Genomic DNA, 23553 nt, shown 5'->3' with positions numbered 1-23553 from the left:
TGGGGAGTAAATAACGTTTCTCAGGGAGGGGCTGGCTCTGCACCTCCTTCAACTGCATCTGTTTTGGGACTAATATGCACCAGCCCCATAAATTATGCAGTGAACCTCAAGGCTATGACTTCAAAATAAGAGGACTGGAAAAAGCACACACACACAAAAAAAGTAAGAACTGCAAGTTCCAAAGCCCTTTCTGGATGCTGCATAGCCCTAAATCACCACAACAGCATCACCAAAAACCAACCTGGCAATAGATTTGGAACCCCAAACCCAATTCAGAGATGTTTCCTTCTGCACAGCCTGTTCTAGGCTGATTCTAATGTTGACACTGAAAGCTGAGGCTTTAAAATCCCTTTACAAGTCTTTCTCAGGTGACTGATTTCCTCCTCCATCTCATTAGCGGCTGCCAGCAGATGCTGTTTCCCCAGCAGAAGCCACACTTCACTTGTTACAGTCATCTCAAAACCACCCTGTCATTTCTCCTCTCCTCACGGCCACAGCGAAGCCTGGAGAATATTCATCAAGAGGCAGACACAGAAGCAGCTTTTTATGGTTAAACTCAGGTCATTAATCTCTATTGAGACTTTTCATAATCTTCCTCAGCTTCATGTTTGTTTAACTCTTGGGTAGTCACTCTGTGGAGCTCTGGGTAATCACAGATTAACTGCTTTTTAATATTAATAGCATTTCATTAATGTGCCAGGCTCTCTCCCCTCCAGAGTCCAGGCAATAGCTATTAGCACTGAGCCTGCAGCTCCCTGTGGTGAAAAGGACTTTCTTCTTTGGGGCCAAAATTCCACAGCATGAGTCCAGACCTTGTGTTCTGCGGCTGCTTTGTAGCAGAAGGATTTTAGAACAGGAGCAATTCCTAGTGCAGGGAGCTTCCTCCTGCAGATGGCTCAGAGAAGCTGCTCTGGAGTCACCCCAAACTGCAGCATACTCAAGGGCATGTAGCGGCACCACTCCGATGCCCTCATCCTTCTAGGAGAGATCTTTGCTTACATAGCCCCAACACCAAGGCCCCACAAAGCAGGGTGGGGCGGGACATGTGGCCACAAAAAACCTCCCAGATTAAACATGAAACCTGTCCAGAAGTGAGGTGAGGGCTGCAAGCCAGCCTTTACCAGGGTGGTGTGATCACAGTGTGAAAGCAAGAGCCTCAGCCCCTCCACCCTGGCAGGACTTCTAGGTGCCAGAGGTGCAGACGTTGCTGTGCCACTCTTGTAGGACCATATGAGGTGAAAGGAGCTGACACTATGCATCTTCATCCGTGCGGTGCATGGGGATGGCCACTGGTGAGTCCCAGAGCCTGAGTCACATCTTAGTGTGCACAAATCATCACGGGCTGAGAACGGGCTAAGTGTGAAGCCACATTGCTTCTCATTTAGCCTCTAGCCAGGACACAGAGCACACATTAGAGAGGCACTAAAGAGCTAGTTTGACGTCTCCAACACCTTCCTCATCCACCTGTATTCCTTCTCTCATGCCTCTTAATTTTCTTCAATATCTTGGTCTTGTTTAAAAGCCTTCACAGGAAACATGAACACACTTCTCACCAAGTTATTCACAACTAAAGAAACTTCCCACCCATGCCACCAGCACGTTAACCCTCTGCTTTATAAATATCAGTGGACTCTGTTTCGCATGAGCCTGAAGCTCTGTGTATTCCCACCACCCAGCCCATGAGCAGTTGGGATGAGCCCTTGACATTCCCCACTATCACCCTCTGCTCCACGTCCAACCTTGCCCTTGGATGCCAAGCTGCCCTGTCCCAGGTGCCACACAGAGCACGAGCTGCACCAGCAGCCAGATCATCTCTTGGCCAGAAGGAGTCTCAGTCCCCTCTTTGCTGACAATGAGCTGGGACCAACATGTCTAGAGCTTGCTGAGCAGAAGCCCCTCACTCTTCCATAAGCCCACCATCCTGCTCCCTGGGTGGAGAAGGAGACCCCCCACTATCTGGAGTGCAGGGGCAGCTTGAGGTGGGACTTCAGTCCCAGGGCTTTGTCCACCACCTCCGGGGGCTGCAGGATGTGCCACTGGGCGAGGGGCCGGCGTGGGTTGGACAGCATGTCAGACCAGTGCCGCAGCTGGTTGCCTGTGGCTCGGCAGCCCAGGAAGAGTTTGCCGATGGGCTCATTCTTGGTCACTTTGTCATGATCCCAGACGGAGATGACTACGTCCACATTCTAGGGGGGACACAAGAAAGAGGGTCAGTGGGAAGAGGTCTGCTGCAGTGAGGACCTGCTCAGGGAACTTCACGGAAACCCACCTGGATCTGACTGAAAGGCACCTCAAAAACAAACACCTCGTTGAAGTAAGGGCTTAAGGTGTTTTTCTTCACACTTGTCCTTTTTTTCTTCCATTTCTTCCTGTTCAGTATGAGATGCACCTTGACAAAAGGATCTGAAGAGAGAGAGGGCACATCTTGCACAAGTGACAGTTTTTGACTGAAGAACTCAGCCACAAAACAGCTTTCCTGAGCCATTCCCAAGGAGACCATGGCATCCCACTTGTCACTCCTTATGGTGAGACAGCCATCTCAGAGCTCACTTCCTCCTGCCAAGCTCCCTGTACAATCCAGCCATGACATCTCCTCCTGGAAGATACCTCCAGTATGGCCCAAAGCTGGAGTATCTGTGCTGTGAGAGGCTGCGAGTCAGCCAAGGGGTGACATATGGTGGTTGCAGCAGGAAGCAGGTCTTAACACCAAGAGTTTTCAAGGCTTTGCAGCTCTTGGTGCCACCACTGAGGCCTGGGCAGTAGTAGGAAGCGCAAGCAGCCCGCACTGACCTGAGAGTCCCTCCGAGTCCATCCGCTTCAGCTGCTTGGCTTCCAGGATGAGCACCGTCAGCTTGCCAGTGCTGGGGACATAGCGCATCGAGAAGCAGATCTCACCCAGATGCTCTTCCTGATAGAGAGATGCCACTAATTAGTACCAGGCAGAGGAGCCAGCTCACCTGAGGCTGGAGCACCAGGCTGGCCCCAGGTTTCCTGAATCGCCCCCACTCTCATGCTTGCCCCTAAGGGCTTGCTTCTTGGGGCAGTGGCAAGCCAAACAACAGAATATCCCTCCCAGCAGTTTCCCACCCACCAGGACCAACCTCCACTTTACTGGCCACCGCCAGGTCACTCCACTGCTCGATGACATGCTGCAGGTTGACACTGGCCAGGGGCAGCTGAACCTCACCAAAGATGTCATGCTTGGAAAAGTGGTTGAAGTCATAGATCTGCATCACCAGCGTGGATTTAGACACCTCAGCCTGGGGTACCTGCAGGAGAGGATCCAAAAGCCTGGACTCACTCCTCAGTGGCAGCCCTGCCCCATGAGGGTATTCCTCTCTCACATTTCCCAGTCCTGATTGCACAAGCAACTCCCAGTCTGGAGAGTTTTGTTCCCAGGGAGCAGTGTCTATGCAACACTCTTGATGGGATCCAAAAAACATCATTGGCTTTGGTTTGCACCTGGAAAGTGAAGGTCTCGTTGAAGATGGGGTTAAGGGTCTTGCGGTAAACCTTGGTCTCATATCTCTTCTTCATATCGGATGTTAGGTAGACAATCACATATGGGTCAGATGTGCCTCCACTGCCCATGGCCTTCAGCTCAACTGCCTGCTTCACGCCAACTTTCAGCTGGAGAGGAGTGAGACACAAGGTCACCAGGTGGAGAAGGATAGGATCAGACAGATGGGGCTCAGTGGGAAGTGAGTGCAACAGTGAGGAACACCTTGACACCATGCAGGCATGAGAGCTAGTGGGCTGCAGGCAGCTGGGAGAGGGCACGTCCACCTCAGTGGGCAGCAAAGGGTGACCATGCAAGAGCATGGCTTTTTCCCTGCTGTGCCATGGCCATGAGCATCCCCACCTCCTGCATGCGGAAGTTGTACTCCAGGGAGTACTGCAGCTTTCCTCGCCGCTTCTGCTCTACTTCCCGCTCCAGGTCCTCCATCTCAGGCTGGACCTGTGGCAGAGAGCAACACTCAGCCATGTCCCTGCCATGCTGTGCTCCCACCATCCCTGGGGCTAGGCAGTGCAGCAGCAAACCCCTCAGAGGGGAGGAAAGTGGGATTGAGGGGAAGGGAGGACGCACAAGGTTGATCGTGGTGGAGTTGCTGACGGCGCACAAGCCGATTCTCTCCTTCTTCTTGGGCCTCCTCTTGGTACAACAGCACTTGACAATGCAGATGAGGAAGAGAAGGAGGAGAATGGCCCCTGCCACAGCCACGGTGATAAGCGCCCATTTGGGTACTGGTGCAATGTTCAGGGAGCGGAGTTGGATAGAAGAGTTAAAACCAAGCAAAACATATAGAGTACATTTAAACCTCTTCCTGGTGCTTCAGCGTTAAGGAGTTGTACTTTCAAAATTGCCCCTAGAATCCTGGACAGGCCCCATGCAGGGAGACTGAGGCTGAAAACCATTCCCCAAATGGGTAGCAAAGATACCCTCTGCTCCTGAAGTAGTGTGGTACTACTCTGCAGTAATCCCACCCTGATGGAGCCCACCAGAAAATGGAATTGAAGGGAAAGTGAAGTGAATACACAGCCTCAGAGTCCAGCAGCCCCACCAGGTAGTGCTGCCTGGGAGAGGAGGGCAAAAGACACCATACTTACACGTGATCCAGCTAAGCCAGCTGTCCAGGGAGCCTGGCCAAGCTGTGGTGGTGATGCTGGTGTGTGGGGAGGCTGTAGTCCTGCCTTTCCTGGCTGCCACTGCCATGGCTAATCTGGGGTGACCTGGGAACACAGGCAAAATTAACAGGGTGGGGATTTCCTCTCCGGTAGCACGTGTGCTGCCTGTAGCCCAGGGCTCTAATGAGAGCAAACACAATTAAAATATAGAGCTCAGGGTAAGCGATTACAGCCTGGCCACATTGACAATGAGATGTGAAATGGAGTGGGAAGGAGCTGCTGGCAGGGAGGGCTCTGCACCAGCCAGCCCCTCCCATACAGCCTTCTCCTTCATATCCTTGCAAGTCTGCCTGCTGAAAGTGGAGAGGTTGTGGGGTCCAGGAAGTTTTGAGAAGAGGAATCACTTGGCTGTAGGGGATAAAAACCAAGAGCTATTTTGTGCTGGGTCCTCCCCGGCCAGGCAGAGTGAGCTGAAGGGTTTGCTCAGCTCCAGGAAAGCCCCATCATCAGCTAACACCCCTTTTTGGCCATTTTCCCTCCTGTCGCAGGCCTGAGGAGCGGTAAGGTTGGTTCCTGGGCTTGCAACAGGGCCTGGTGCCCTCCTTGCCGGTGGCAGTGCTGCCACCAGGCTGGGGCCACACCGGCTCAGAATCTTTGCGTGAGCTTGGCCTGTGCACGTGGGCAACGCTGACACAGCCTGAGGGAAGGCTTCACATTGAAAGCAGGATGGTTTTACAGCATTACTTTCCCCACGGCAAAGCTCTGATTCTAGCATGAACACTTCCTCATAGTCAAATTCCTTTCGCGTCAGCAGGACAGGTGTGCCCGGAGCCGTGCCGCGCAGTGAGTGGGTCTGCAGCCACCACGGCACAGGTGGCACCCAGCCCCGGTGCCCGGGCTGGCAGGTATGTGCCTGTGGCTGCCAGCCTCCTGCCCTGCGTTCCAGCGGGTGCCTGCTCAAGCAGCCAACTCCACCTCGCTCTGCCTGCACCCTGCCCACGCTCTGCCCGTCCCAAGGTACTCCTTGCATGGGGATCTTCCTGGGGAGGAGGAAACCACGTCTGCACTTCCCTTTGCTGAGCCCGCAAAGCCAGCAAGCAGCCTTTCTTTTTCCAGCACACAATTAGGAGTGCCAGTACATTTTGCCTGACACAGGCTGTTTCACATTAGTCTAACATTGAACGTGGTTTAAAAAAACCTTTATCCCAACCCCAAAGAATGAACCGAACCACCACCTTGGGAACGATGGGGACAGCCCTGCTGCGGTCTGGCACAGGAGACGTAGTCTCAGTGGGCAGTCTGCTGGGACCATCGAGCATCCATGTTCCTGAAAAAGGGGCTGGGGGAACCCTGACTCTTGCTCCCACGCTGTGCTGACTGGGTTGCCAAATCCAGACTTACCCACAAGTATCCTTCCCAGCGTCAGCGTCCCCTCCCTGCTGCGCAGGCTGCAGTCAAGCCACCACGTGTGGCAGGGGCATGCTGTGGGCTGAGATGGGAGCCCACCGGGCACGCAGCTGAGGGTGCAGAAGGGATGGTGGCTGCACTGTACAGCTGAAACTGGAAAGTCTGCTTTGCCAGCTCAGGAGCCGGGTGGCCCCAGCAGCTCTGCCGGCCCCACCTCGCCGCTGACCCAAGCAGTGTTCATGCAGGCGAAAAGCCAGCGGGGAACTCCCTGCCGGACCAGGAAGCAAAACCTGCCCTCCTGCCTGCAAGAGGCTGGAGGGCATTGCTGCCCAGCTCCATGCACTGGGAAATTCGCTTCTCCAAGTTATCCCTGCAGCGATGCTGGGCTGGACTGTGTGGCTGCAAGCACTTAGCACAAAGGAATGGACACTTTCAAGGGGATGGGTGCATGACTGCATCCATCCCTGGTGAGCTCTGCACTTGAGAAGCCCAGCTCCTTGGCCCACAGGGCATGCACTGTGTGAGGGCTGGCAAAACGTGTGTGTGGATGAACAGGAATGCTCTGCTGCAACACGGCAGGGAGGACAGACAGGACAAGGGGATACTGCTTGGGTGGTTTCATCCTCCAGCACCAACAGAAGCACCAGGCACACAGCCAGAAGCAATTTCACAGGCTTCCACTGCATTAAATGTATGTTTGTAAACTTCTTCCCTTGTTGCCAATTCAGCAAAGTCTGCCCAAAACCTGCCTTATCGCCACGTAAATTTGGGGTGGTGTCAGCAGCAGGGAGCAATACCGTGAAACTGCCAGTGTCTAGTGGCTGATGTAGTGATGGGAGGAGATGCCCAGAAACCAGACCTGTCCCAGCTCTGTCCCACCACCCTAACTCACCAGTCCTTCCAGATTTTCACATGGCCACAAAGGCGTTCCACAGCAGGTGCCTAGCCACAGGAGAAGGGCTAGGGCTATCCCTCAGCCACCCAAAAAATAGCCACACTCACAAGGGCCTTGCACTCCTGCTGCTCAGAAAAGCACCATCTCCAAGAGCAGGAGATGCAGGAATGGTGCTGCAGGAATGATGCTGCAGCAAACCTCTGGGGGAACTTTTTGCTCTAAATTGGAAATCCCAAGGGATGCACAAGAGAAATGCATTATGAGGATGGGGGAATAGGGAATATTAAAATCCTCCAGGGAAAGGGGGTCTGCATATGCACACTAAGAGCTGAGTACATAAGTAGCCTTTTCAACAGGTTGTTTGCTTGAGACAGCTAAAAGAGAAGAGATTCAGATCTTAGGAAGAAATTCTTTACTCAGAGGGTAATGAGGCACTGGAACACGTTGCCCAAAGAAGTTGTGGCCTCATCCCTGGAAGAGTTGAAGGCCAGGATGGATAGGGCTCTGAGCAAGCTGATCTGGTGCGTGGCATCCCTGCCCATGGTGGAAGGGGTTGGAACTAAACTATCTTTAGGACCCTTCCAACCAAAATCATTCTGTGATTCTATGATCTCAGTGAGACCAAGCTGCACAGGACCCTGGTGGCTTCCCACATTTTGGGAGGAGATTTGGTGATCCTGGTGATAGCCTGGCGTCATGTAGGGGGACAAGCGCTCAGCCTTAGTGCAGGTGAGTTTGGTCTCATTGGCAAGAGTCAGGCTGGGCAGGCTGCTGCAATGGAACTTGTTCCAGCAGCAGGGCAAAGGAAAAGCTGTATGATGGTCCTGTGTCGGCCCCCCTCTCGTCATCCTCTCCCCGCCACATCCCTGACAGCCACACTCTTGGACAGAAAAGGGGTGTTGAACTGTCTTGGCACCATGAGCCCCACAGAGCTGAGTGCCACACAGCCTACCCAGAAAAGTAAAATCCTAGCCCCAAAATCAACCCTGCCCAGGACAGCATGTGAGACAGGGCTTTCAGAAAATTAGGGAAAAGAGACCCAAAACCATTACAGTAGAATTACAAACGCGCTGCCCCCAGCCACACTCTGCACCTGCCTTTGCTCCCCGCATGCCTGCATACGCCGCGAGTCACTCTCGACCAGGTACCCCTATTTTTTTCGGTCAAAAATACAACTATTCAGGGGCTGGGAAATGAGAGGACTGGAGGCACGCTATAAATACTCCAGCTGCAGAAATAAGACATCACGGCTTGTGGACAGCGATCAGCCACTAAGCACAAGCACCGAGAGGGCTCGGAAGCAGGAACAACGCCGAGTCCCCTCCGCAGGGTGACCGCGGCTGCGTCCGCAGCCAGGCCCAGGTGACCGTGATCCTGTGCAATGCCAGCTGGGAAATGCAGTCTGGCCCGGGCACGACGCCAACCAGCTGGCTGCCTACAAATCCCGGCTCCCGCCTGCTTCCTGCAGGGCGGACAGGGGGAAATATAAACAGCAGCGCCTTGGGCAGGGTGGGGATGCTGCCGCCGGACGGGCTGTGCCGGGGAGCCGAGGCGGCGCTGGCGGTGAGTGTGGGCTTTTCTCTCTAGCAGAACCCTGCCTGTGTGCAGGGGGTAACATCTGCTCCCTGCTAGGCAGCCGTAGGAAGAGCTGCGGGGACCAGCAGCACCCGCCTGGAATGGTTTCCTGCGGTTTCGCAGCGAGGCGTGTGCCTGTGCAGATCCGTGTGTCTGATGCGAACAGCGCTGCGGGCTGTCGGGGCAGGGAGATGGAAAGGAGAAGCCGAGCTTGGTCTGTTGGAAGAGCGAAGCAGAAATTAGAGGTGGATTCTCCCACCAGGAAGGGCTGCTCAGCTCCGTTGCGTCCTTGCATTTAATTTTGACTTTCAGAGAATACTTGGCTGGGATTATGTCAGAGGAAAGCTTCTGCCGGCGCAGCTGGGCTGGTGTTTGCCACCCTCTCTGGGAGGAGACCCCTTCCCAGCATGGGGTGGAGGAAGCAGAGGGATGCTCAGCACCTGCTGGCTTTCCAGGCAGCCCTGGCTGGGGCGGTAGCCCTGCTGCAGGACTTTCTAGTCCTCGGGCAGTCGGGGAGTGCACTGAGCAAGCACTGAGCCCCCCCTGGCAAGGCTGTGGCTCTCACAGCTGGCATCAGCCAAGTGTGTTGCCTACTGGCCCAGACAACATTTTGCCGTCCCTGAACAATAAACATTAATTAATAAAACTGGGGCAAAAGACAGGTCTCTGTGGAGACCCTGACTTGTCCTTTACACTGCATGTTGGCTTTGCTCTTTGCTTGCCCAGCCCCCATTACAGTAATCAGGTAGGGCCTGTCTGGCTCACAGGGCTACGGAGGGGCAGACCAACCCCATCACAGGGGTCTCAGCTTTTATCCAAGCCCTCACCACACACTTCTACTTTCTCTGGCAGATGAGCTGCAGATGCAGTGAACTCCTTCATTTGTAGATACAAATTCACCATTCAAGCAAAACTGGCAAAAAAGGCAACAAGGATGTGGACTAGAAACCTACCTATAAGATCTAACCTACTTTGGCTTTTAAAAACAGTTTAAAAAAAAATTTTGCTTGGAAAAGAGCTCTACAACAGCTTTCAGCAGTTCCACACAGAGTTTTTCTCTTTGAGAAAAACGAAAGTAAAAATAAAGCAGTGATCTGCATTTGAAAAGCCACTTTTCCATCACATTTAGTTGGAACTACTAGAACAGTTTTTCTCGGCACAAAGCTGCTGTCAGCAGAAACAGGTTCATTTGGGCTGCTGTACTTGGTGTGTAGGATGTTTCCTGTCTCCTTTCCACTCTTCTCCCTCTCAAGAATGACTACAGATTGGCTATATCTGTCCATTTTATTTTATATTTTCTCTTAAAGGCTGAGAGTTGAAGATGGCAGAGCTGGAAAGCACAGTCATAAACACCAATGTAAAACAGGTAAAAGGCTGTCCATTACAAAACACACATCCTGTATTTCCAAACCAAGTTTTGAAATGCCACCACAGAAGAGAACACACCACAGCCCAGAACTGTCGTGGCCTGGATTGCTCGTGCCTGGGTTTCAGCAGAAGTGGCTGTCCCACGGCTGCTGGGCACCTGGTTCCAGTGAAGTCCATGTGATTTCCAGTTGCTTGGACTGGGCACATACATTTGCTCACACTTAAATTTTGGAGCAGCCAGAGAGAAAGCAGCAGCTTCTCCACATACACAGAGACTTCATTCAACTGTCCAGAACAGACAAAACCAAAGGGTAATACCAGCAGTATGTGCAGAGAAACCCAGCACAAACAGATGATTGTGGCTCTGCTGTCCCCACAAAGAACAAAATTATGGAGCAATCCCCTCTGTGTGAGCTGTCCTTGGAGCATGTGGTACTTATCAGACAGGTTAGAGTTTCACAACTGCCAGCTCCTTCCTTGGTGGCCTGAAAATGAAGACTGGGTGTGGTATCTCTGGTATCAGAACTGTGACACAGGGTTGATACCTCCAGCACCCAACCCTACCACTCTGGTTGGTGCCCCCTGCTCACCCCACCTCTGTGAGCTCCTTCTCTGCTGTCCCCTGACTCCTCTTTTCTCCCTGTCCTGCAGAAAGACCCCAGCACGGCACTGGTCATTGCTGTGACCACCAGAGCCATCTTCAACCTGGAGGAGGAGCACAAGCTCTACCTGGAAAAGGGCAAGGAGGCGTACACAAGGCACCAGCAGGCCAACCAAGACAAGCCCTTGCCACCAGGCACAGCCTTTGCCTTCATCCAGGTGAGCCCCACACCTGTCTAGGGGCACATGCAGACATTGGCAGGATGGGGTGAAAGCTCAGCTTTCTCAGCTTTAAGTCTCAACTCCCATCACGGGGTGTAGTTACGCCTGTGCTTATCTCCTGGCCTCATTGCAGGGCATGGACACCTGTGCTCCTGACCAGTCCATCTCCCCCTGGCTTTTCCAGGATGGTTGCTCTGTCTGGCTCTCCATAACATGCCAGCCCTGCCATAGCTGACAGATGCAGCACAAACCACTCACCTTAACTGCAAAAGAACCCCTGCAAAGGTACCACAGTCATGCCTCTTTAAAAGAGTCCCATCTCCTCCCAGGCAGTGCAGTATGTTAACAAGAAGATCCTGGAGAGCAACCCAGCAGAGAGGGACCTCTTTGACATCCTGGTGCTCTCCAACAACAGCCCAGAGAGCGGCGTGCGCATCATCAACAGCGCCAAGCACTACGGTAAGGGGGACCCATCCCTGGCAGTGCCTGACACCCTTGGGAGGCTGCAGAGCAGATCAGGCACCACAGTGCATCATCAGTGGCAAATGGAGAGCCAGGGGATACAAGGGGAAGTGGGGAAGGGGTTCTCTTTGAGCCCAGCTCCCCTCAGCCATATCTTTCACACCAGGAAGTCTGGCAGCATTTTGCATGGCCCGGGCATGTTCAGGCAGGTACTGAAAATAAAAAAAAGTTGTTTAAAAAAGCCACCCTAAATCCCAGAGTCAGGAGGAATGCTCATTTAAGGGAGGGATGGAGGGAATATTTTCCTGCACTCTGCAGTTTTATAGGAGCAACAACAGGTCAAGAAGATGCAGCAAGAACACAGGCATTGGGAAATCCATTGCCCTGTGCTCTTACAGCAAAGCACACCGAGACATGGTGGGGGAGTGAGGGGCTGTCAGGAGGATGTTGCTTCATAAGACTTCACTCACATCCCTTGTCCTGAAGGCCTGGAGATCTCCAAGTTCTGCTTCGTCAGTGATGAGGACTCCACACAGTACCTGAAGTCCCACGGCGTCAAGCTGTTCCTCTCAGCTGACAGGACAGATGTCTGCAATGCCCTCCAGAGAGGTATGTTCTCCCCTCCATCCCACGTCCCCAAACCCACCACACTTTTTCCAAGCAGCTCAGTACCAAGAGACAACACCAGAGCCTGTGATTTCACAGGGACGAGGGGTGAATGGCACATTGATTACCAGTACAGTCCTGAACAGTTCAGTCTCCTTTTCTGTCCTTACCAGTAGCATGCAAACACACCAAGTTTGCTGAGATGCCCTCACAAGTCACTGAGTGCATTATGCATCATTCTGAAAACAGCTCTGCCATGGGCTGGTCATTCCCTGCCCGACATTTAAGCCTTTCTAACCAAAAATGAAATTCCATTCATCAGAGTTTATCAGTGTTCATCAGAGTTTATCAGTGATTCCCAGGACTTTATGAGGATGCCACAGAAATTTGCTGTCTTGGTACATGCAGAGTTACTGTGTGCTCAGTGATAGATGTAAGCACATGCCTGACCTCAATCAGAGGCAGTGCAGTCTCCCCAACTCCTCTAATGAGATTAATCACCTTCTTATTAATTCACTTGGGTATGAGCACATCAGCTGGCCACTGTCCTTCAAGGTCAGGAGCAAGCCATCTGCAACCTGGACTTTCCTTCACTACACAGCACATTCCTGGAACCTCGTTGAGAGACTCATTGCCCTGACAAGTGTCTCCCATCTGGGAGCCTGGGTCCACATATGAGGGTGGGCAGGGAGCAGCTTGTAGGAAGAGACTGTAATTAAGCCAATTACCACAATCAATGGAGATGCCAGCCTGTATTATTCACACCACGGGGTGCTAAATCTGGGCATTAAAGATTGAAGCTTGGCAGGGTGAGCAAGCACCAGGAGGAGTGCTGCTAATGCCTTGACAACCACCCACCATCTCTTACCACACTTCAGTGTCTCCCCAGACCTCGGTTTCTGATCAGCAGCACTTTCTTGGGGGATAATACAGCCATGGAAAAGCTGGGCTGACTCCCCTAGAAAGCTCCCTGACTTGGGGCCCCTGGCATGATGATGTGGGACAGGGCTGCAGCAGATGAGTGGGGAGCAGCTGGCCGTGCATGAGCTGCCCCAGGCAGGGGTGGCCCTCCTGACCCCACCTTGCTCTGCCTCACAGGGGTCTCAGCAGCGCTCGTCTTCCAACAAGAGGTGCAGGCCCCCAGCACTCCACTCCGCGTGGTGTTTGACGGGGATGCTGTGCTCTTCTCCAGCGAGACAGACCAGATCTTCCAGGAGCAGGGCCTGGAGGGGGCAGTGCAGTACGAGCGGGCGATGGAGGCCGTCCCTATAGGAGAGGTGAGCATGCCACCTCGCTTCCATGGGCACCCACAGACTCTGCCGTCTCTCCTGCTAGGGCTTTGGCATGAACAGTCACAAAAGCAGAAATCCTTACAGAGTCCCTGTGCATCCACTACTCAGTCCCTGGTGTGGGCCTGATCTGGAGTCTCACTGGAAATGGATCTGTTATCTCCTATAAATAAGCCGTAAATACCTAGGATTGTGGCTAATCCCAGCACCACCTTTTGTAGCTGTGACGTCTTGCTGTCCAAGTCCCTGCAGGACTCAGACCAAGAGGCACTGCTTGCTGGGATGTATCTTGCTGGTCTCTTTGGGATTAGGATGAGCACCACAAGGCTCACCTTCCTCCCAGGGACCACAGTACAGAGCCCCAGTCCCAGCATTTTCTGGTCCTGGAGCCTACAGGCATTGTGTGCTCTGCAGAGCCCTGAGAAAGCCTGGGAGAGGAACAAGTGGCTTGTACAGGCAGAGTAGGTGTTTGCTATTTCCCACACACTCCCAACTGTCTTGCTGTCCTCCCAGGGTCCCCTGAAGGCTTTTGCCATGCACCTCGGGAAGATGCGCAAGAAGTTTGGCCAGGAGAAATCCCCCATCCGCACCTACCTGGTGACAGCCCGCAGCGGCCGGGACATGGGCATCCGAGCCATCAAGACGCTCCGGGAATGGGGTCTGCCCATCGACGAGGCTTTCTTCATGGATGGGGCTCCCAAAGGCCCCATCCTCGCCCAGATCCAGCCTCACATTTTCTTTGATGATGGGCTTCATAACATCCAAGGGGCCCAAAATGTGGGGGTACCCTCTGCCTGGGTCCCTTCCTGCTGCTGATGGGCTGCAGGCCAGCAGTCCTCCCTCCCAGCTACACAGGGGACTGGGTCAGTTGGAGGCAAAACTTCTGGTGGAGAAGGAAAGATCTCCTAACATGCAGCAAGCAAATCTCAGGGAAAGGGGACGAGAGCATGGACTCCCATGCAAAGCTTGATGCATATTTCTGCTCCTAATAAGGGGTTCTCTACATCTTAGGATAAAGCCAAAAGACACAACTGCTCCAGGATGGGAGGACACCTTTGCTGTGACACTGAGGACTACACCTACCTGCCCTGTAGGACCTGGGAACTTTTCTCAAAGAAATTAGTGAAGCTAATGCCACACACACAAGCTGAAAGAAGCAAGAAAAAAATGCTAGTTTTGGCTGTGCTCAGACAGTCTCCAAGATTGAGCAACACAGGAAGGACATCAGCCTGTTGAGCTGAGTCCAGAGGAGGCAGACCAAGATGATTAAAGGGATAGAGCACCTCTCCTGTGAGGAAAGGCTGAGAGAATTGAGGTTGTTCAGCCTGGAAAAGAGAAGGCTTCAGGGTAACCTAATTGTGGCCTTCCAGGACCTGAAGGGAATCTACAGGAAAGATGGAAAGCAACTATTTACAAGAGCATGTAGTGACAGGACAAGGGAGAATGGCTTTAAATTGAACAAAGGCAGGTTTAGATCAGATATTAGGAAGAAATTCTTTACTGCGAGGATGATGAGGCACTGAAATAGGTTGCCAAGGGAAGTTGTGGATGCCCCATCCCTAGGAGTGTCAAAGATCAGGTTGAATGGCGCTCTGAGTAACCTGGTCTAGAGAAAGGTGTCCGTGCTCACACCAGGGTGGCTGATACTGGATGATCTTTAAGGTCTCTTCCAACCCAAACCATTCTATGATTCTATGATTTATTCCCAGGATCTCTGCCTAAAGGGAGACCTCAAGACCCTGCCTCACCAAACACACTCATCCTGGTTTCCTGAGGAGACTGATGTGCTAGTGAGTGCTTCAGGCAGCTCCAGCTGAACTCAGAAGAGGGAGAAAGACTTAAAAACTGTAAAGGACCTACAAACCTTTTAGAAATGGGTGCGTGGGTTGAAGAAAGAAAGCCCAAGATCTTCCTCCTCATAAAAGAGATTATAGCACAAGAGAGCTTTCCTGAGACATGCATACTGCTCAGAGTGCTTTTAGGAGACAGACCTGTGGGACACTCACGTCCTGGAGCTGCATGACAGGGACAAGGCTACAACCCAGCACTGAGGTCCCACCAGGAGAGGGCACTGGAGATAGGCTGCCTGCAGCACAAGCCGTGGAGGGGCCCGGGCTGCAGACCAGCACTACGGGGGCTGGGGCAGGACTGGGAGCTGTGCCCAGACTTAAATGGATCTCCAGAGCTGTGGGTGGAGGGCATGGGTGGGGGTCTCAGGAGCAACTGCTCCTTGCACATGGGGTACGTGGGTGTGCTCAGCTACATGCCTGACATCATACCACACCCCGAACAGGGATGCCTCTCCTCTGGCAGTTTGGATTCAATTCTTAATTTTCCTGGGGAACAAGGAACCTGCAAGGTTCACCTGCAAGTTTCTTTCCCCAGGGCTGGATGTGAGTTGACACTAGAGACCACTGTGCTTCCTGGGGACATGGCACCTCAAATCCCTGCCAGCTGTCCAGAAAAAAACCCACAAACTGGCTGCTCAGGTGGCAGAGGCATTATGGATGAGGAGATAAAGATGATGCTGGCTTCGTTTTTTTTAATCTCAGTGTAATCAGAAAATAATTATTTTTAAAGGCTTCACAAGTATTGGTCTAACCAAAGCTTTTTTCCTCCCAATAAATAAATAAACAAGTATCCCAGTGGGAGTGCTTGTTCCTCATGCCTGTATCTAGCAGTGTGGGAGGAAGGGTGGGATAGCTCAGTGCTCCTTTACATACATCCATTTATTTATCAGGTGTTTGGCATGTTCATCAAAATGGCTTAAATACACAAGAAACCTTCAGTGGGCTTTGGATTGGGCCCCTGAATGTCATCTTGTATCTGTCTCCAAGCTCACTCCTGGCTGCCTTGGGCATGGGACTCTGCACTTCTTGCCTTAGCAAGGGCAGCTGCTGGCCCTGACATGCCACTGGCAGAGGTCCTGTCCCTGCTTTCGTGACCACCATGTAGGTCCAAACTCGGGGCTGCTAGGGCAGGGCAGGGATGCCAATGTGCACAGATTTGATAGGAAACCGCCTCCAAAGAAGCAAAGCCTGGCAGGGTCTTGGAACCAGCTGTCTGGCCCCTGGCCCTTTAGCTCAGTGCAGATGCTGAAATTAGATGTTTTGAGGTAGCAACATCAACATCAGCCACTCATCATTCGCTAATAATGCTAAGCAGCCGTCAGCTGAGCAAACATTAATTACAGGATGCTCCAAACATGCTCAGTAAGCAGGTGCAGATATTCGTCCCACTTTTGTGCAGGTCAGATACCACCGGGCTCAGTGTGGTGATCCAAGCCCCCACCTCCACCCCTGGCTACCACACACAGCTAGCTGCTTCCCTGGCAACTGCTGCTGGGGACACGGACCCAGTGCTGGAGGTGACGGTGGTCCTGGGCATCTTCCACCACCTCGACCCATTGCATTTGCTGATGCTTGGATGAGGCCAGCAGGAGCTTGGTCGCTGCCTTGGGCAAGAGGAAATTTGCCGAGTCAAGGGTGGTGGGGACAGGCCCACGTGAGCCACTGCAGTGCGTGGGATGCGAAGGCAGGGGGAAAGCACCACATGCCTTCTTCCAGCACTGTCAGCACAGTGGGGGATGACAGGGCAAAACGTGCCCAAAATAAGAAAAAAAGGAAGGAAACTCGGGGCTTGGGAGGTTGCATCATATAGGGCCAAGTACAGCTGCTTCAGGCCATAGTTCAACCTTGTAGCATCAAAACTCCACTTATTGCCCTGCTCCAACAATGTGCCGTCGAAAACACCCTCTGCCAAGGACTGCTGCAGCTTCATGCCCTGCTGCAAGGACAAACTTGCTGTTTCTGTCTTAGAGGCAGCTGTAATAATTTCGTTTATGCTTGGGATGCTCCTCAGGTTTTGGCTTCTGAGGCATCTTAAGCTCCCTCCTTCAAGGGATTGCTGATGCCCCAGGGTCTTGTGCCGCTGCTGCACCCTGAAGAGGGTTTAGCTGCTGGGGCTGGTCATGGCATGCTTCTCTTGATACCCATTTCAGGTTTTGCTGGCCAGGCAAGGCAGGAGCAGACCACACTGCCGTGTCACCACCACACATAGGCTCCCTTTGAACCCTGCTGGGTTTCATACCTTTCCACTCCAGGAAGAGAAGTGCCAAGGGGACTCTGAGGAACTGCACTTGATTCTGACCATCGCTTTCCAACAACCCCCCATGACCCCAGCCAAAGCTGCCTGGTGTCTGGATTCCCCTCTGAGACACCCTCCTGGTCCAGAAAAGGAAGTGGGCCCCTACTCTTCTCAGCCACAGGCAGGCCAGCTGCCTCCTCTGCAGGGCCCAGTTCTGCCAGCGATGCCAAACAAGTGGCCCTTGTTTCAGGGTGGGGCGCGTGACCCCGGGGATCAGAGGCTGCAGCTGGTCGGCCCCGAGGAGTTGTGGTAGAACTTTGCCCAGGACCGGTGGCCTTAATCCCTCCCTCACTGCACCGGTCAATTCAGAGTTGCAATGCTAAAAACAAAACAACTCAGTGCTAAGCAAGAGAAAGGGTTATATGAAATGGTGGTACTGCAGGGAGGGGAGATTGGTGATATTTGTCTGCTAATAGAGATCTGCAGTGGCAGTGTCCGAGCTGTTCAGCTTCATTGACTCCTGGCTGCAGAGAGAGAGGATGCTGGAGGCTGCACACCTGGGTGCAGCTGCAGTGTCTGCCAAGGATGCTCCCACACCTCCCTAACCTACAAGCACCTTTGGTCATGAGCACTGAGCAAGGCATCTTTACGTTTTTGACCATAACCCTGACCCTAAGTCACCCTGGTGGCAGTGTACCTTGAGAAACACTCAGGAGTTCTCAGCCAGAGAGGCCGAGATGCCATGTCCCATGCTGCAAAAAATTATTAACCGGCTGTTGTGCATGTAGAAGGTCAGAGAGAGGGTGTGCAAAGCCACAGACTGTGTTTGCCAATGTGCTTAAAACTGGTTTCAAGATCTTAACCCCAGGCAGTCACACTTAAAATAGTGGCTGTGGTGGCAAGTAAAGATGGAGCTTAGCAGAAAGGTGACAATAAATTAGAATTCAGAGCCTTTGTGGAAATATTGACACAGCAGAAACTGCCCCAGGAGGTCCAGACTGACTCACCAAATCACCAGTGAGAGCTGGTTGCTCCCACTGCAAGAAAACACATTGCAACTTTTAAGCTGATCCTTGGGTTGCAATGGGGTGTTGACCCTCATCTTTCTGAGCCCACACTTCTCTCAGGATCAGAAATGTCAATTACTTCAGTGTTTTATTACGTGGAAGAGACATGATTGTAAATACGATGGTTGTCTTAGGGCAGCTTCTGCTGGAAACTAAAGGAAATAATTAAATGACATCTATTGCTGGCAAAGGAAATGAAATGTATGTTTGGATGTGGCTGGAGGCACTTCTCTGCATCACGATGGAAACCCTACCAGCATGCCAATACCCCCCATCCCAAGCCAGGCTTACATGGGGGACAGAAGCAGGAATTGCTCAAGGTGGTGACAAGGTGAGTTGGGTCCCTGTGTTCCCTATCACGTCCTGGCGTGGGTGGGGATGAATCAATACCGTCATTGTCACTTATCACCCCATCCTGTCAGCCACGGGTCACGCTGCCTTGCTGCCAGGGTCTGCCAGGATTGTTGTTGCCCATCCCTGGCAATTTCAGCCTGCTGCAAAATAACTCCGGTGAAGCAAACAACATGAGATCCCTGCCCTGAGGACCAGACAGGGCCAGCAGCCAGGAAGAGGCAGGTCCCCTCCTCCCCAAAGTGGGTGCCAGGTGTGTCACTAGCCATGGGGGAGGATGGGCCAGGGGATGATGAAGAACATCCAACGCTGAGCAGGGTCAGGAGCGGGCAGGTGGTGTGGGGGTGGCAAGGATTTGGGCAGGGCCATGAAGTGCGTGGGACACAGGGACAGGTGATGTCAAGCTTGGCAGCAGCCCACTGAGACAAGGTAGTGTGTAAGTAAACCCTAGTGAAGACACCAGAGCAGCTCAGAATCTTAAAGACCATAAGTATATTTCACTTATTAAATACTTTCTGTGTTTTGTTTTTAAATAGCTAGGGAAAAGATGGAAGATAGCTAGGAACAAGATGTGATGAAAACACTCCACATTTGAAGGCTGCTGCAAATGGCCCTAATGAGGATGGAGCCATGCTCAGGGCTCCTGCCTGTTATGACATCCAGTTGTGTCACACGGCCACCAGTGAGCCACCCTCACCCGCCAGCAGGATCACAGTTTGCAGCATGAGAGACACCAAATGAAAAAATACCACCCAGCCTTGGCCATTTGCAACTGCACTTAGCATTCCCCCAAGGTCATTGCAGCCCATGATGGTAGCCAGAACATGTTTCAGCAGGCTGCTGGCCCGCTGTGCCTCCAAACCAGCCCCAGCCAGCCGGCATGAATGGACTGGGATTGCCACCACCCATGAGGCCAAGGACATCTTCCCCAGTGCACACAGCGCTGGGACACAACAGCCAGGGCCTGCATGAGTCACCTTGTTATGCTCAGTGCAACCCCTCCTCTGCTCCCAGGTTTCCCACCACCCAGAGCTGCTCCTAAACCACCTTTTAGTCTTGCTTTTGTGGGTGTTACCCTGAAAAAGGGTGTAGTTTGGGATGTGCCAGCGCCACTGCAAAACGCACCCTCACCTTGTGAATTGTACATCAGTTTAGGAAACGGTGTAGGGAGTGGGCGAAGTCCTGGCACTGTGCCGGGAAAAAGTTACCACTGATTCCCTCGGGATCTCAGGGATGGTGAATCAGGCTCTGCTAATGAGCTGCATCCAGCACCTTCACACCAGCACCAGCACCAGTGGAGGCAGGCTGTTTGAAACCGGACTTGCCCAGGCTTGTGTACCCGTAGGCTCTGCTCAGCTCAGATGGGAGAATGGTTTTCTTTTCTTGTAGCAACGAGCTTCAAAATTAGAAATGCATTTTCTTGAATTTGAAGATGCCCTCTAAAAATCCCACCCACAACTGAGCAAAAAAATAATCTGCATCTCTGAGCTGAAGCTTTCCTTGCCCTGTACGTCATTGCAGTTCACAACATTGGTGCTGCTGTGATAAATACATTTAGGAAAAAAACACTGCGGAAAGGGTGGAGGCAAACACACAGCCATGTGTAAGGACAAAGAGACAACTATAGCAGCCCTGGCAGAGATCTGCCAAACTGCAAATGGGAGACCTGCTAGAGCCCCCCAAAAATAAGGCACTTGAAACTGAACATGAGCCAGTGTGCTCCGGTGGCCAAGGAAACCAGTGGCATCCTGGCCGGTATGAAAAACATTGTGGCCAGCAGGGCTAGGGCAGTGATTGTCCCTCTGTACTGGTGCTGGTGAGGCTGTACCTCAAGTCCTGTGTCCAGTGATGGGCCCCTCACTACAAGAAAGTCATTGAGGTGCTGAAGTATGTCTAAAGAAGGGCAATGGAGCTGGTGAAGGGTCTGGAGCACAAATCCTATGAGGAGAGGCTGAGGGAGCTGGGGGTGTTTAGCCTGGAAAAAAGGAGGCTCAGGAGAGGCCTCATCGCTCTCTACAACTGCTTGAAAGGGGACTGTAGTGAGGTGGGAGCTTGTTTCCCCAGATAACAGATGACAGGATGAGAAAAAATGGCTTCAGGTTGTGGCAGGGGAGCTTTAGACTGGATATTGGAAAAATTTATTCCCTGAAATGGTAATCAGGCATTGGAACAGACTGTACAGGAAAATGGTGGAATCACCATTGCCAAAGGCACTTAAAAGCCATGTAATTGTGGCACTTAGGGACATGGTTTAGTGATGGACTTGGCAGTACTGGGTTAATAGTTGGACTCAATGGTCTTCTAGGTCTTTTCCAACCTAAAGGATTCTATGTTTATAAACTAAGCTGCATCAGGTTCCTGCCTGAGGGGCAAAGGGCAGATGGGACAGCCAGGTGTCACTTGCAGAGGAGACCCCAATCTCCCAGAGCTGGAGTGCTCTTCCCAACTGGAGCTATTGGAGCTGAGTCATTTGACCCCACCTTGGGAATCCTCTCAAGCAGGCACCAAGGTTGTGAAAGCATGGCAGGGCCCCAGGGGCGTGTCACCCCACACCCACAGCTGTGGCTGCAGGGGAAGATGCGCTGGTTCACCCTTGGAGCCACAGGGGATGCAGGGGGCTAGGGAGACAGAGCAGCAATGAAAGGGATTAATCCACTGTGACAAAAATAGGAGTGAGAAGGGATACATCCCTCCATTGTGTCTCACAGGTTCTCTAGATACCTCAGCCATGGCACTCCTTGTTTGCTCCACAAACAAGGAAAAGTGTGTAAAAAACTCTAAGCCCAGGCTCATGCTACTCTATCTTTTTAAGATAATATGGTGCAACTCTCACAGTCCCAGCCTATAAATACCCAGACGTGCTCCCAGCTCCTGGTTAAACATACCCACTGTACTTCTCAACGCTTTAACATCAGGGCAAACATTCCACAGAGGTGCTGAGGGAGCCTGAATGCAGAAATCCTGTCTCCTTACTGGAGCCACTGGCTTCCCAGCATGCAGGCACTGCAGTGTCAGCTCCAAAACTACTGGTTCCAAGGGACAGAGACAGATTAAAAACTCAGGGATAAGACCCCCAGTCCCTTCCCATCCTGCAAGCACCCAGGAGAGGATCACTATTGTAACATTCCCTGACACAGCCCCATTCTCCCTTTTTCCCAGTAAACCATTGGAAACATGGGGCACGTAAGTCACTTAGAACAGCTCAAAAAGCAGCGACTCTCTTGCACTGGTATGAGAGCAGTCCCAGATGAGGATACAAGGTTTGCTACCATGAAGCTCAAGGTAAGGCTCATTCATAATAGCAAAGCTTGCCTCTAATCCCTTGGAATCAAAAAAACAGACACAGCCTGGGTCCAGAGTTCTTTACTTGCTGAAGCACTTTGCTGTGCACCGTGTGATGGTACGTGACTAGTACAGCATGCTGTACTCACCGGCCCATCCCTGCACACTGGAGCCCACTCCATAGCCACGGGATTCTAGCAGAGACTGGCCAGACTGGAAACGCTCGAGGAGGAGCTACCATAGGTGCCTCAGCCTGGGAGCCAAGGTGCAGGTTGTCTGGCCAGCTACAGTTTCCCAGCCACTTCAAAGAGAAGAGAGGAGGACTGGTATTTCACTTGCTCTGCCACAGGCTCCAGGAAAGCCTATAAGGGACATAGGGGACGCCTGGGCCTGGCGTCAGAACTGTCCTTTTTGTCTGCAAAGGACATTTGTAAAGGGGTTTAGAGCCCTTTGGGAGGGTGGATTTGCTTGGATGGGGCCACGGTCGGGCTGGTTTATGTCTGACCCACTCCTGCCCACAAGCATCCAGGGGGATGAGAGGAGGAGACCCGTGAGCTGGAGCCCGCAGCAGCAGCAGCAGCAGCGATGCCTCTGGGGTCAGGCTACCGGTGCTGGGGACCCGCTATGCCTTGGCCCCTTGCCCGAATGAGCCACACGGGATTTTGCTGAGTCACGCAGTGCCGCAGGGCCGGGAGGGCAACGGGTTCTGCTGACTCATGGTCAGTGGCACTCAGCTTGACCACACACCCGCAGGGGCAGGAAGGAAGCAGGTGCTGGCCGAAATAACGGGACCCACCAGGTCCAACCAATGCCTCCAGCGATCACTCCAGAAAACCTCATCCCAATGGCAGCTGTGTCCCACAAGCAGGCGGCAGGTTTCCTGAAGCCCATCATCTTGACCAAGATGTGGCAATTTCGAGAGCTCGTGGGACAAAATACAGCCCAGGGCAGAAATGCCCTCTAAAAATACTCGGGATGGGTCACGGCTGGGGGGATAGCACGAACGGACCCAGGGCAGCAGGGTCCTGTGGGAGGCCATGGGAGGATGGAAGAGGCTTAGGGACAGAGTGCGGGAAGGAGTTGGTGCAAGTGAGGTGCCAGTGACCTGACCCAGCAATTTTACAGAAGTTGCATGAACACGAATGTGACAGGAGAGGGACAGGAACTTCATCACAAAGCTAGGGGTCCCCCACTCCAGCAGTGCCCAGCTCGTCCCACAGGCTGCTACTTTCCCATTCCCATGATTAGGCACAAGCAGGAGCAGGAAACAAGCCCTCCCAGCCCTCAGGACTTGGAAGGGAAAATGTCTGTAAATCTGATTTAATTTTTATTGTTTTTCTAGCAGGTCTCATGGCTCTGTAGGAGCTCTGTTGGGCCAAACTGGACAGAGATTAGCTGTGGCCTCCTGAGTTGGTGGGGTGACACCTCTGAACCCTGTTAGGACAGTCCGGTGGTGGTGAGGAGCCCACCCCGGTACTCCTCGTTGCTCAGTCTGCATTTTGAGGAAGGGGCAGACCTCAGGGACTGCTGGTGGCCGGTGTCCTCCCGGGCTCTGCCCTGCACCAGCATCGTTCTCAGCGGCTGTAGGTGGCACAGTACCCCCACAGTGCATTTTGAGGGGAGGCAGATATGGCTTGACATCCTCCACCGCACCTCCCAAAAAAGCTGTGGCCTAGGCTATCTTCTCCAGAAGCACCCATCTCAGAGGGACTAGAGG

General features: G+C 52.7%; 2 protein-coding genes across 4 annotated transcripts; one reads left to right on the top strand and one right to left on the bottom strand.

Annotated features, from left to right (window-relative positions):
* Positions 1 to 1713: 1713 nt before the first annotated feature.
* Positions 1714 to 23451, bottom strand: SYT8 (synaptotagmin 8). Of its 3 annotated transcripts, none has more exons than XM_068193941.1 (9): positions 21986 to 23451; positions 4609 to 4731; positions 4088 to 4245; positions 3863 to 3958; positions 3463 to 3630; positions 3102 to 3269; positions 2791 to 2908; positions 2270 to 2403; positions 1714 to 2186 (listed from the first exon to the last, which is right to left on the bottom strand). In XM_068193941.1, exons 2-9 carry the CDS (start codon positions 4712 to 4714, stop codon positions 1953 to 1955), a joined length of 1182 nt encoding a protein of 393 aa, XP_068050042.1. In that variant the 5' UTR covers positions 4715 to 4731; positions 21986 to 23451; the 3' UTR covers positions 1714 to 1952. The 3 variants fall into 3 exon arrangements, with proteins under 3 accessions (XP_068050042.1, XP_068050039.1, XP_068050040.1); XM_068193938.1 differs by lacking the exon at positions 21986 to 23451 and adding an exon at positions 6028 to 7665; XM_068193939.1 differs by lacking the exon at positions 21986 to 23451 and having other exon boundaries at positions 4609 to 5483.
* LOC137475989 (cytosolic 5'-nucleotidase 1A-like) lies at positions 9767 to 14024 on the top strand. Its single transcript, XM_068193937.1, has 6 exons — positions 9767 to 9869; positions 10523 to 10690; positions 11023 to 11152; positions 11642 to 11764; positions 12860 to 13038; positions 13564 to 14024. Exons 1-6 carry the CDS (start codon positions 9825 to 9827, stop codon positions 13864 to 13866), a joined length of 948 nt encoding a protein of 315 aa, XP_068050038.1. The 5' UTR covers positions 9767 to 9824; the 3' UTR covers positions 13867 to 14024.
* Positions 23452 to 23553: the final 102 nt, after the last annotated feature.

This window comes from Anomalospiza imberbis, chromosome 6, assembly GCF_031753505.1.
Source record: "Anomalospiza imberbis isolate Cuckoo-Finch-1a 21T00152 chromosome 6, ASM3175350v1, whole genome shotgun sequence".
Classification (NCBI taxonomy): Eukaryota; Metazoa; Chordata; class Aves; order Passeriformes; family Viduidae; genus Anomalospiza; species Anomalospiza imberbis.
Note: the sequence above shows the minus strand (reverse complement) of the source record. Positions and strands in the feature narration are given on the sequence as shown.